Here is a 14,214-nt window from a genome sequence, read left to right on the forward strand (position 1 = left end):
AAAACGAAAAAATTTACAATCCAAAATATATCTAAAGATACAGTATAGTATGTATAAAATAAAACAGACGTTGTGAATGATTCAACAGCACAAAGTGTTTTCTGCAGATCAGAACCAAAACACTGCATCAACACAGGCGGTTCCACTGAGATTAAATACGTCTTTTTCAAGAGAGGAAAGGACAAGAAAGTAGGATTTCAAATGTCAGCGTTGTAGACAAACAACTATCTGATCAGTCTGTCCCAGCACCAGCCTCGTGGCGGTAACTGCATGGTCTTACTAATTACTTTAAAATACTTTTAAAAATGTATAAAAACAGTTTTCAGTTTGATTGTCAACAGACTTAGTCAAAATCCAAATAATTGTGCCAAATTACAATCTGTAAAATATGTGTATTAGGATTCTGCAATTAATATCAGCAGTTACTAGCATCAGTCTGAAAAATATCAGGATTAGTCCCCAAAAGGTCCAGGTCCAATACTGAGGTGTTTTTTTTGTTTTTTGTTTTTTAAATCAGTTAAAGACTTTGCTGAAAATAGCAGTTGATGTTGTGCTGGATTTTAAACCCAAACTAGACAGAAATGATCATATCTGATTTTAAAACAATTTTCAGAGCCAACATAAAAAAAAGGCAATCTCAATTTGAATTTTGTTATAATAATGGACATATAAACTTGTACTGCTGCTCAATGACTAAATGGCTAAATGAGATACAGTTAATCCTTGAAACCAAATGTCTTCAACTTAATGAATATCTGTAAATTAATTTATAGTATAATACTTTTAAAATGCAGAAACAAATCTACAACAACAAAAAATACTGAGTGTTGAGGTTCAACTATGTAGAGTAAGTAAATTAAAACAGAAATCTAGGGTCAAAAGAGTGACAAAACCTTGACTAAAACAATTAAACACCGGGACACACACACACACTCAGAGCTTCGACAGACAGAACAACTGTTTTAATCTTTTTTATTTCTTCTTGGAATGCAATCCATCAAATGTTCGGGAATCGCCGCTCCTCTGGCCTCGCCTCAGCTGTGCTGCTGTGGCCGAGAGAAATGCAAGATAGCGCGGTGCTGAGGGGCCAATAATCAGAAACCTGATACAGTTGCAAGTTTACAGGCATGTGTGTTTGTGTGTTTGCTAGGCTGTATCAGTATATACTGCTTTTATATACTGTTGTGTTTGTCTGAGTTTGTGTATGCCCATCTGACTGCATTCATGTTTTTGCATTTTTTGATAAATATTTTTTTTCAATTCACCATTTACTCTGTAAAATGTCAGAAAATACTTTTAAAAAATCCAGAGCCCAAGGTGGTGTCTTTAAATTGTTTTGTTTTTTTCCAACCAACAGTACAAAGCACAAAGACATTCAATATAAAGCAATATAAATCTTCAAATTTCAGAATCTGCAGTGTTTTTCCTTGATCAATGACTCTTAATCAGTTCTCAAAATTAATATAATAGAAATACTATAAATGTTATGCTGACTAACTAGTCAATTATTAAACTATTTGTTTTAGCATTATTGTGCATTTTGCCAAATTACAATTTATTGGAGTGTATATAAAAGACTGCATTTACAAAATAAAAATAAAAAACTATTTTTGAGGACAGAATAGTTTGTTTTCAAATATTTTGGCTGAGGTTTGATGTTTCCAAATTACACAGTGCATAAAAGAAATCATACATTACATACCATAGAGTACCTTACTGAGGATCACACTAATGTGATTGAGGAAAAATCAGCGTATTTCATTAAAAATTAGTCAGATTCATCCCCGAAATAAGGCAAACATTTAACGGATGGCAAAGAAAACATATAATATGCATATGCTGAATGTACCTTATGTACTGAGTACAAAATAAAGAGATTCCTCACCAACTCAGAAATGGGTGTTGAAATTTTGCCACCAGACCATACTGACAGTTGACCACACAGATTTCAACACCTGACACTACACTCACTATTGTAAAAGAAGTGACATCAAATGAGCACGCAGACATAATCGTATATGTGGATACCCGCACAGACACACATTTACTGAGGGTCGGCATGCTCATATGAGGCAGGGGGGAAAAGACTGAATGAAATGTGGAACTGTTCAGTTGCAGATTATCAACTTATTTCTTCCTCTTGTCATCATCGTCAGCCGAAGGACTGGTGTGACACTGTGCAGTGCGTACCTGTAGGTTCCTGTAGTGCACAGTGCTGCGGCAGTGGGTCGTCTTGCATTCTCCTCACTGGTATAGAACAATCCGCAGAGTTTACAATAAAAGCCGGTCCTTGGCACAATGAACTCCACTCCTATTAGACAGCGAACACAACAATTAGAATTCAATCGCGGAAAAATCGGTACCACAGAAAAACGGGTATTTCCAGCAAATAGTACTTAAGGCAAAACTGGGATCCATTTGATTAAATGTTGCAATTTGTGTATTACTCTGAAAATGAAAATTTAAAAAATTTAATCCAAATCCAAGTTTGGAAAGTGAAAAAAATATCCAGTTTCTTTTATTTATTATAGAACTTTTTTCCTTGTTCATTCATCCTTATCTTTTCAAACTAAGCCATGCCTCTGACAGTGGCAGGCTGAATAATGTAACCTCACTGGGTGCACCCCTCACTACGCCACTCTCCACCACAACACTGGGTCAATTCGATTGAGTCGATGTATGTCCTCTCAGTGTGTATTCTCATACAACTATCTTATCTCGATAACATGGAATCAGATGGCAAGAGCAAGCATGCATGTTATTTAAGTCCTTCAACAGCGCGCTGTTCAGGCGAGCACATTTCAACAACACGTATCTGGGTGGCAGCTTCCCATTCCAGATCGATAGGATATAATACAAAATTATCAAAATGGCAATGACAACAACCAGGCGACTCTTCTGTGTTATATTTGTCTCAGGCATGGTACCAATGGGCACAGTTTGCCTCGACACACACGCTCACTCTTAGGGCATCATACAACAGAAATAGCCACACAGCTCACAGCACACACAGCTGTTCAGTCTGTACCGTGGTCTCTTGTTGCCAGACTGCACCAGGGCTTATGTAAGTGTCCATGCAGCAGGACCAACACAGGCCATGTGCTTGGCCGTGTCATTCAGGCCCCAATAATAATATAAATACTCATCTCTCAGGGGTGCATTTTACGACCTGGAAATAGGTCAGCAAGTGGCCAAGCAATTCCAGGCAATTAGAGTGCTAATACAACAGGTTGGCAGTGCACTTGTTAATGGTGTACATGATAACACTGTATCGTTAGGACTAAGACCACAGGCTCAAGACTCCATGAACCTCCACATCTGCGACAACGATTAAATATAGACCAGTCCAGGGACCGCTGGGAAGAATCTAGTCAGAGAAACCTGATTCAATTTTTATCGTTACTGCTTCTGCAATAATCTGTTTAATGTAAGCTGATATTTGCTGACAAAATAGGAACCATACTGACTATGTTTTAAAATCCTCAATGATTTTCTCCATTCTCAGTACAACACTCAACCAGAATGGTTAAAAAAAAGCATCATTCTTACCCAAAGGGATGCTGTGTTCACTGACAGCTTTGTCTTGCTCACGAGACGGTGAGGGGGCCTCAATCTCTACAAAAGGCATAACATTTATGAAAAAGGCAGGATGCACAAAACCTCCTTAGAAATTATACTTACTTTTACCTGACAATATATTTTTAGTAATGAATTAAGGATAATATCTAAAAGAGTTGCAGGAGGAATCTGTTTCCTTGCAACAGTCATCCCTGCAATTAGTGTGTGTACTGTGTTATATTGCTCTAATTATAATCAAAACCTGCTGTTTCAACTGTTGACCCTTCTGTTGTCCTATGTGTTCTGTGTGAAACTAGTTTATTTAGGCTGCATAGAAAATAAAGTAACAAGTTATGAGAAAAGCAGGTGACTGTACTCAACGAATTCACAAACGCAATCACATTTTACAAAAAAGAACTCACTGGGAATTCACATGAAAAGAGAAACGAGTGGTTCTGAAGCAACGATGCCATTAATAAGTTCACAACATATAAAAAGCAGGGCATTTGTTTGAATTGGTACACTAGAGAAAAAAAAATGGATTTGGAGCCAGCCAGGAGCCTCTGAGTCAGTGTGAATTGCCACCTTTGATATAATGGAGGAACATCTGTTCATTGAGTCAGACCACTGACGGACATCAAGACCGCTTCAAAAGAAGCTTTCTGTGGAGATTACCCTGAAGGATGTGTGTGCATCAATTGATTGACCATCCTGAAAGGAAATCCGTATAATCTTTACAGAACATTTGATTTTCTCATAGGGAAAGTACCTTTTTTAAGAATGACATCCTTGTGTTGTGCCCCGTTAGTGATTGTTTCCGTGACCTGCCCTACTTCCTGGGTCTTGCTGTCCTCTAATACGCTAATGTGATTTTCCATTGGCTCTTCTACTGGCCCACTGTTGGTTACTTTATCCTCTAAACACATCTCCTCCGGTGCACCCTTGAACTCCTCCTTGGGGAAGTCACTAACGATAGTGACTGGCAGCTCAGGAGCCTCTTGACTGAGTTTCTGTTCTCCAGGACTGTTTGCAGTTAAAACATCCCCTGCTTTCTCAGTTACAGATGTGTCTGCCTGGTGTCCAGCGTCCATACAGGACTTTTCCTGGTTGGCCTCCAAGGAAGAGGTAGGTGGTGATATATGCTTGTCTGCTGTTTCTTCCTCTGCAGGCTCTTTGGGGCAGGATACATACTCCTCCAGCTCAGGAAGGTCTGGCTCAATAATGGAATCGTCTTCTCCTCCCACTTCATCTACAGTGACCAGTTCCTCCATGTTCTTAGGATACCAACTGTCCTCATCAGTGTCAACTCCACTTTCCCACTCCTTCTCCTAGGGAAATGGATCAGGAAGAGAACTGTTAAGAGGGTATAAACATGTTTACAGTTCGCCTGTAGGGTTATATAAGGATCTGAAGGAGTTTGAATGCGTCATGCAGATCAAAACGCTTACTCACAGTGTCTCTATCTTTACTACATTCAGTAGCCTCTTTTGGTTTATTGCTTTGCTGAGGTGAAACTGATTTTTCTTTCGACTGGCGATCCTGAGAAAAGTATTGACATAGTTGCTAGTAACAATGTGTCACATCGAGCAGGTATACAACAATAATGCACATTAACAAAAGTTACTCACAGTATTTTCAGGAGAATTTCCTCTCTCATGTTTTTCTGCAGTGGTGTGCCTCCTGCTTGTCTTTCTGCCCCTGCCCATGCCTGGGGAACTCTGCCTCTTTTCTTCTGGTGTTCTGCAAAGTGGCTCTTCACTCATCTCAAACTCAGAGTGCCTCGACCTACCATGGTAGTCACCACCATCCCTCTTCTTTGGCTTTGTATCATGCCTTTGGTATGGAGGTCTGGGCGGCTTATCAGACTTGTACATTTGTTCTTTCATGTAGAATTCGTCCTCCATGTTCCTGTAAGAGTTGAAGGACATGCCTAGAGGGCTGCCTCGTGGGTGCCGGTCTCTGTTGCCCCTCATCCCCTCACCTCCTCCGCCACCTCCTCCTCGCTCATCTGCAGATCTCAAGCTGATATGATCCAAGGGTTTCTGGTAGGCCTTCCGGCGGTCAGCCGTCCGCCCATTAGGCCGATCGTCATCCATGCCTCCCCCATTCCTCCATGGGTCATCCCTCTCCCTTTCGTCCTCACCCCTTCTTAAGTGTGACGACCAATCCCAAGAGCTCCGACAGGGGCCCAGGCCATTGCTGCTTCTCTCCGGACCCCTGCATGGTGCCCCCTGGGGGCTGTGGGCTGCGCTGCACGATGTAAAACTGGGGCTATGGGAATGAGGACTCAGAGAGCGGCTGATCGGGCTGCGAGACCGTGCTCTCTCTGGCATGTAGCTGCTGAAAGATGAAAAGTAGATTACATTGTGGAATCTTCAAAAGCTGTCCTCTGTAGTGGAATTTTTTGGTTCAGAAAAGTCACACTGATTCTAATTAAGTAATAATCTGTGACATTTTTATATCTCCAGTTTTCCATTTTGCTTTCCTCTGATATTGGTTCAAAGAACTCAGCTACACAAAAACAACCATTTGAGACTGAAAGCACAAATGATTAAGTTGCCTTACTGTTCAAGTTCTTGCATCTCATCCCTTTCCCGCTGAGAGGTGATATCGTGGATGATCGACTGAACATCTTTACCTGGTTTCTGAACAGAATAGAAAGTTTAAGTGATCGGCTAAAACAGTCTATAACCTGCTGTTCATTTTGTTCTTCAGTCTTACCTTGAGTTGCAGTTCTTTGTATCTCTTAGACATTCGTATAAGAAGTTTCTGATTGTTAATCATAGCTGGAATAAGTTGGTAGTATTGAACCATGGCCTGAGCAGCTTCAATATACGCCATCTCCAGAAATGCCTGATGGGAGAACAGAAATTGGCTGTAAAAAATAATCCCCCCCTGACAGTTATATGGTCGTTCGTGCAGGACATACACATAAATGTTAGACTGGATGCGCTCGAATCTTTTAAAATCATCATAACGAGGCATTGTATTTCAATACCATAATAAATCACCAGAACAGTTGCTTTAGTCCCCGTAAGTAATAACATGGGTTTAGTACGAATGCCTTAAATTAGTTAGGGGTGATATTAATGGTACATATCAGTTCTGACAAATGAAACGCTGCAACCTGAGTAAGCTGTCATGTACTGGTAGTTAAACCGCCAGCAAGTTCTGCCAAAGTACATGAGACCACATACCAGTTACAACTTAAAAATAGCTGCTGATAACCATAATGGCGATTTGAATTTTGACACATCTCCTTCAAGTGAAAATCTTCACAGGATCAACATGTTTTTTAGAGCACGTCAGTGCAGAAACCACTTGGGGGCAGCAGAAACCAGCTGTGCACAGAACGTTGACATATCATGACCTCTTAAGTTGATGTGGTAAACATGTTAGCAAACACTTTCTACATCCAGCAGTTTACAGAGCAACATTATTGTTCATGTGGAGTCATGTTTCTGGTCACCTGGCAAATGTAAGACCAATATTCAACCTCTTTTAGCTCTGTTTTGGTCTCGAACAACTGAGGTAAATATCTGGCTCTATAGCTGCTAAATGCTCCACTATATTTACCAGGTAGTCTTTTTATGTGGAGCAGGTAGCTAACAGTGGGTTTTTAGAGCTTTTTCACAGAAAACCTCTGCCTGCTGGGGCTGACAACGAAGCTATGACAGTGGGGAGAGTGAATCAAAACAATCATCGACAAGTAGTAGTCAACGGTAAAACAGTAGTAGTCAGTTATTGATTATAGCCACTTTAAATAATGGGCATTAGACTAGACATGCTGGCATTGGGCTTGGAATCTCTGTTGATTACACACATGAGAAGATGGCTGTGACCCTTGACCCTACATGGTGCTTATTTTAATATTTGGTTTATCTCACAGCTCAGTGTATGATGCGTGAAATGGGTGTGTCAACCGAGGACCAAAAATCTTATATATAAGATTTTTATAATGTTTAGCCTAGGAAGGGAAATTCAAAATGTTTCTAAATTATTTATTGATAAATATAAATAACACGTAACTGACAAATAACAACGTTATTGTACCTGATGGGTAGAGCGCATGAGGATGTAGTTGGTGACTTTGCCAAAGGGTAGTCCCAGGTTGATGACATCATTCTCTGTGCAGCTGCCTTCAGGGAGGTTGCAGATGTGAACGACTCGCCCTGAGGTTGCTTTTCTGGGTGGAAATGGCTGAAAATAATCCAAAAAGTTATAAACTTGGCGGAACCAAGAACAGTGTTTTAAGCACCACACAAATCATTGGCAAAAATCTGTTGAACATATAACCTCATCTTGCTTACAATGCCATTAACACCATGACCGGTATATACTGAGCTGGTCGTCTGGTTCTGTTCACTTGTTAACTCCAGTCCACAAACCTGCTAACCCCAAAACGAGAACAGGACTTTTGAGCTGCTGCGTGCAGCCACTAAACCCAGCTGTTGTTGGTCAAGAAATCCAGTTGCAGTGTGTAAGCTAACTGTAAGCTAACCCATCCCCACTTTGTCACTGCTTTTGATTGCACATGGATAACTGTACAAGATATAACATGTAACTACAAAAGTTGGGGTGTTTTCAAAGTTGTCTTTTTTTCCCCCACACTTTTGACAAAGGATAAAAGTAATCATGTGAAGATAGGCTTAACCCTCAACTGGACACACAGAGATGAAGTTGATCTTCTCCTCTAACTGTGGGGCTGACAACACAAAAGAATAATTCCAAAAATGTTTGCGTGATCCTTTAACAATCTGTGCAGCACATCAGAGTCAAACATACTCCAGAAAACTAGACTGTCTAACATCAATGTTAACACCATCACACAGGATGTCATGTCATTTTCCCTCCTTGATGCAGCCCACTTCATTGCATCTATTTATAGTTCCTTGGCAATAGTGCAGCAGTGTTAATGAAAGTTTTCTTGTTTGGATTAAGAGACTTGTCAGCTGACTGGCCCCAAGATTTATGTCACACATTTGACATGAATCTTCTTGGCTGCCAAGTATAGCGACCTGCATTGCCCAACATCCGTCTGCCTTTCCCCCTTTTTTATCTTAAAGGAGACTGGGTGGATGAGTAATGTAAGTATGCGTAAAATATTTTTCGTAGAGATACAGGAGGCTGCAGAGATACAGTACAGAGAAGGTGAAAATTATATCTGTTTTGGTTTTAGATATGGTAAAATCACTTTGTTGTTATGTTAAGTAGCCATATTTTATATTTTTCTGACAATCTATTGCTTATTTACTATTAAAATGTACTTTTATTGCTTTATTATTTAGGCAGATAAAGTTAACAGTTTAAGTCTTTGTTTCTTTATCTTCTCGGATTTTATTTTTCCATTCTTATTTCCAGCTCAAATATATAAAATCATCTCTTTTCCTGCTCCCTGCCGAACCATTTATCCTCAAATCGCTGTCGTCTTTACCTCTGTCTTTCCCTATTTTTGACTCACCACCAAGTTTTTTCGACCTCTGTCTCTGCCCAAAGACATGCAATGTAGCCAGAAGAAACAATCTAAAGAAGTATCTCTACCATAGCAGGAACGCTGGATGCTGTGATTCAGAGGCATGCGGAAAAGAAGACCAGTTTGCATCGTGCATTATATGCATCTTTACTGTTCTGATGAGCTGCATGACCCCCTTTTAGTTCTCATTTCATCTTTCCCATTAGTTCCCCTGAAATTTTAAAAAGGGCAATGACAATTGAATGATTTCATCTGTCTTTCTACTATATATTCATCATCAAACTAACCGTTGCACATACTATTTGATAACTCGTGTTCCTTTAATATCACTGCAGAAAGCAGTTGTAAATTCAGCTTGTTATATCAGGGCGTCTTATTTTCACAACCATTATGCTGCAACACATGTTGCAACAGTGCTCCTCCTCCTCTTCCTGCTTCTCGAGCTGACAGACAGTCCCATGTGTGGGACAGACTGGGGGTCCTAATTCCACCGTGGACAAGCGGCCAGGGTCTCTGTTTTTACAGGGAATTTGTTCAGGGAAAACCTAACACTAACAAACACTTCACACTGGGTCCAATAGCCATGAAATGTAGAATATATTAAGGGGAGGAGGAAACTTTTACGATCTGAAAGTCACTTTGCTCTGCATGTCAAAACATAATCAGAGGGAACTGCATCAGTATTCAAAGAATATATGAAGCACTGATCGCAAGTGATCCGTAAATAACAGGCGATTATATATCACAAAATCCTGATTGATAACTTGAGACAGAAATGGTGAATTAGTTAATAAACTGAAGACTCATACTTTTTAAAAGGTGCCTTTGGCTCCTTTACAAATTGGGTACTATAGATTTTGGACCAAAATTTCTATTCACAAAGTGTGGAAACACCATGTTACCGCTCCCAATAAGAGACCTGGATGAGCTGGATTACTGGATTGCTATGCCACAATTTAATGGTTTCTGGCCAGCAAGCTGACATTAACAGCTTCAGATGCAAGTGATAATTCTATTAACAGCCCTGTGCCAATGCCACTGCCCCCACCAGAAAATATAAAGGTCAGTGCAGGTTGGGCTCTATAAACAGATCCAGGAATAGGCTGTTTATGCCCTTGGAATATTAGAGAGAACAAGAGTGTTGTTCTTTGCTCACTGCATCCACTAATGTCTGACCTGTGTCTGGAAGCCCAGACAGCTTGACCACAGCACTGATATCACTGTTGAGATTAGATCAGGCTTAGAGCAGTAGCTGTTTCTGTTGACCACAAACCATAAGTGCAGAGCTAGGCTCCATCATTGTGTACTCACAAGGAGTCACTACACACACTGCCAGGACTTCCTTACAATGCTCTACTTTGCAGGTGTGATTTTCAATAGAAGGAACAACAAGAACAAACACCTTGGCTAAAAAATGTCATCGTTTCAGGTTTTGAATCACCCACGCTAAACAGCTTAGACACTAACATTCATTATAACATGAAGCTAATACTAAAAGACTACAGGAAGAAATACATAAGAGAAAGTCGTATTTTGTATTAATAATGAAGCCAATTGGCTTGGTCGGCTCCAAATAATTGCCAAAAATATTTTAATTAAACTGGAAATTAACTATGATTGAAATATACCTTGTATAATTAAACCTTTTTGAGTTTAATCAGTTGTTATTCTAAATTTAGCCTGAAGAAAACAGTTATGAAAATTGACATCAATGTTTTCCTTTTATGTATTTTTTCATCTACAGATAACTACTGAAATCTACTGACAGACAATGTGCACCCCCTAGACTACGGTCAGCAGCGGTAGTAGCTTTACCTGCCACAGGGTGTTCAGCCATATGGGATGTTGCTGGAAACTTCACACTCTCAGCACTATGACCTGGTGAACCAGGGCCAAATGTTGTAAAGGATAACAACCATTCCACATGGTGCTTTCCTATTTCACTGACAGCATGCTGACTGACATTAGCTGGAATCTGTCCTAAGGACATGTCTGTTTATTTGCACAAAGCAGGGTCCATGCTGAAGGTTCCAGGAAGACGGTTAGTTTGGTTTCACAGTTTTCCCCCACGTTCCTACACAGAGTGCTCACACGCCGATCCCTCAGATCATTTTACCAGCCTCTCAGCATACTGAAACTTTACACCGCTGCCACGGGGTGTGACCCAGCGGTCTTTAGGTCTGCGCTCCTTACAGCCCAGGGCTAAGTTAGCTGTAATCCGCTGTTGATCTCTGTTTGAGGTCTGTTTTACATGAAGCTACTGTGTTGCTTAAAGCTGAGCTGCTGGACGTTGCAGTCCAAACTAAGGAGCGTCTGTGTGTGTGTGTGTGTGTGTGTGTGTGTGTGTGTGTAAGCATGCATATGTGTACGCTTGTATGCACTGTATGTGCTAAGGCATATGTTTGTGAGCCTTTACCTACAGATTATATATACTGTTGGTTTAAACTTATTTTGATCACAAAATCAGTTTCATTGAAGTTTATGTTCAGTTTTACTTTACCAAAGGGGTTTTATTTTAGTGTGACTAATGCAGTATGTTTCTATAAACTTTATGTAAGATGTGTTTACCTTTTAATTATAATGTGTACATACACAAATAAAACACAACGATAGTTCACAAATAATCATTGCATGTGTTTGCGTGTGCACTTCAGTGCGAGTGCTCTGCTCAACACGGGGATTTAAAAACAATAAAACCCCATCTGTTCTGCTTCGACAGGTGTGTGTTTATAGCAACTAACATTAGCTCATGTAGCACAGCCTATAAATATTTTTCCACTGATACAATAAAACCCTTTGTCAATAACCAACCAATGAAGCATATGACTTTCACATCACTCGGTTGAAGGCTCCTGTTAAATTGGTTCCCATGGCAATGAAGAAAAGCACAAATGGTTGATATTAAAAAAAACACGGTCATACAACATCAGCGTTTATTGGAATGGAAGAAGGGATGTAATTTAAACAACATGGCCACAGAATCTTACAGCCCCCATCAATCATACTCTTCTTTATTCTCAGATCTTAAACACATTTCTTTACGTGGCCCAAATTGTCCTCTGTATTTTAATCTTAGTTTTCACTAAAAAAAAAAAACTCTTTTTTTCCTTTACCACTGAGCTCTTATTTTTTTTTTTTTTATTTGCTTATTTTACCTGTATAAATGGTTGTACTCATTACCCACATTCTCTTTAAGTGCAATCTTTTTACACTCTATAAAGTGTACGGAATTGCATGATCATGTACAAAATACACTTTGTGCCTAAAATTCAAATGGTTCATTGCTAAGTTAATGATATAGATGATAAGCTCAGAACAACACAAGTGGCTTTAAAGACAAGACTCAAGATTCTGCAAATACCTAAGAAGCGTCTTTAAGAACTGCTGTGAGTTCTGTAAGAGGTAAGTAAAATTAGTACCTTCAATTAATACCTTTATTATTAAAGTATTCAGCTCAGAGTCTTGTTAGGCTTTATTTTACATTTCTGTGAAAATCCCAAATTGTCTAAACGTGGGAAAATGTTGTGATTTAATATAGCTCGTAGCTTAAAGAGCTGGTGCAAGGCTTATTCAGGACTAAACTCTAAAATCTCAATCATATTGGGTGAGTTCACCTCACCCAATATAGTCTACACAAGATGGGACTCACAGATGATACCACAGACTGCACATCAAACACTACGGATGATCACCGTCATGCCAACTGTCTCTGCCAACCCATTCAAACATTCTGGACAAGCATCACACATACACTATCCTCAGCCGTAGGTCGCATTATTCCAGCCTTCCCATCTGTATGTGTGCTAGGAGATCTTTCATCAGTTGAACCACCACTGAAATAAGAACAACCAAGAATGGTCGCCTTGACAATCGCTAAAAAAAGACAAAAGGCCTAAACTTGAAAGACAGAAATAACCTTTCAACAGCCCACTGGCATCCTAGTATCTGGACACATCTCTACAGAAAGACAAAGAGCATTGAAAACAATAAAATAGATTCATTTCACACATGCTGGACTCCCTTTGTCAATATCACCTGTCTACCCAATGTAACACAACCCCCTCCCCCTCATTGTTTGAAAAGACAGCTCTCAAGCCCTGCCAGGTCCCCCCATACTACAATAATAAGCCATTAATTTAGTTATTTATTACTTGATTTATCTATTTTTTTCATTCTTCCCTAATTAGTACACATTTATTACTCTTTCTTCATACATGTATTATCATTATTATTATTATTATTTTTATTATTATTTATTAATTTCTGTCTCTTCTGTCCCATACATATACAATCATACACAAAAGCACACATACTACAACAGATCTCCCCTAAAACACTACAGTACTACCTAAAACACAGGCAGTAACTGCATAATGTCACAATCATTATAATTATTATGACTATTTTATCCTTGTTTGTTTTCTTTTATAAATTTACTATGTCAAGTTCTGCACATCACCCTGTTTGTTTGTCTATCCCTGTTTCAATCATTGTTGTATCTGTAAAATCAACTAAAAGAGGTGGTGCAAGTATATACAGTTACACATTATGCAATGTATTTTCTGGACATAACTTTAAAATTCAAGGGGTGGTAGGGTATGTTACAGAAGTGTAGGAAAATTGCAGCTCAAATTAATAATATATACACTGTACAAGTCCGCACAGTTTGTACACTACGTGTCTGTGTCCAGGTATGTGTGTGTTACTGCCTGCTGACTGTTGAAAGCTGCGTGCTGGGTACCAGGCCGGGCTTTCCTCAGTTTTGCTGGGACTATATTCAGATGCCTTTCACCTCGCTCTTTAGTTAACACGAAACTGTTTTTGTTCTGAAAGGCAGACAATTAAAGACACGGCTGAGTTGTGTCTGGCCTAAACAAATTTTTACAGAAGGATGCACCTAAGAATGTGAAACATATGTTCACCTGCCGAAAATAAGAGGAATCAGTTAATGTGATTACAATTAAAAGGAAAAAAGTTATGTTCACTGTTACACAACATGTCCTTCAATACAGAGGCTCTTCTGTTATTAAGTCTACATTTAACCACTTAAATTGTATCCAGGGGCTGGAAAATCATTAAGTTGTAAAGTATGGATTTATGAAAACATGTAGTTTTATAGCCAATATTTAATGACACACTTTGCCTGGCTAACCAGGTCAGTGAAATAGTTGTCAAGCCCATAC

General features: G+C 39.4%; 1 protein-coding gene across 1 annotated transcript in view; it reads right to left on the reverse strand.

The window, feature by feature from the left end:
• The window catches only part of rbm20 (RNA binding motif protein 20), a 50,801-nt gene that overhangs the window by 1,122 nt on the left and 35,465 nt on the right, over nt 1-14,214 (reverse strand). Inside the window, 9 exon segments of the mRNA XM_040147007.1 lie at nt 2,191-2,240; nt 2,243-2,311; nt 3,550-3,615; nt 4,328-4,886; nt 5,011-5,097; nt 5,187-5,898; nt 6,124-6,203; nt 6,280-6,411; nt 7,612-7,758. Coding sequence (XP_040002941.1) covers nt 2,191-2,240; nt 2,243-2,311; nt 3,550-3,615; nt 4,328-4,886; nt 5,011-5,097; nt 5,187-5,898; nt 6,124-6,203; nt 6,280-6,411; nt 7,612-7,758 — 1,902 coding nt within the window.

This window comes from Xiphias gladius, chromosome 15 (assembly GCF_016859285.1).
Source record: "Xiphias gladius isolate SHS-SW01 ecotype Sanya breed wild chromosome 15, ASM1685928v1, whole genome shotgun sequence".
Classification (NCBI taxonomy): domain Eukaryota; kingdom Metazoa; phylum Chordata; class Actinopteri; order Istiophoriformes; family Xiphiidae; genus Xiphias; species Xiphias gladius.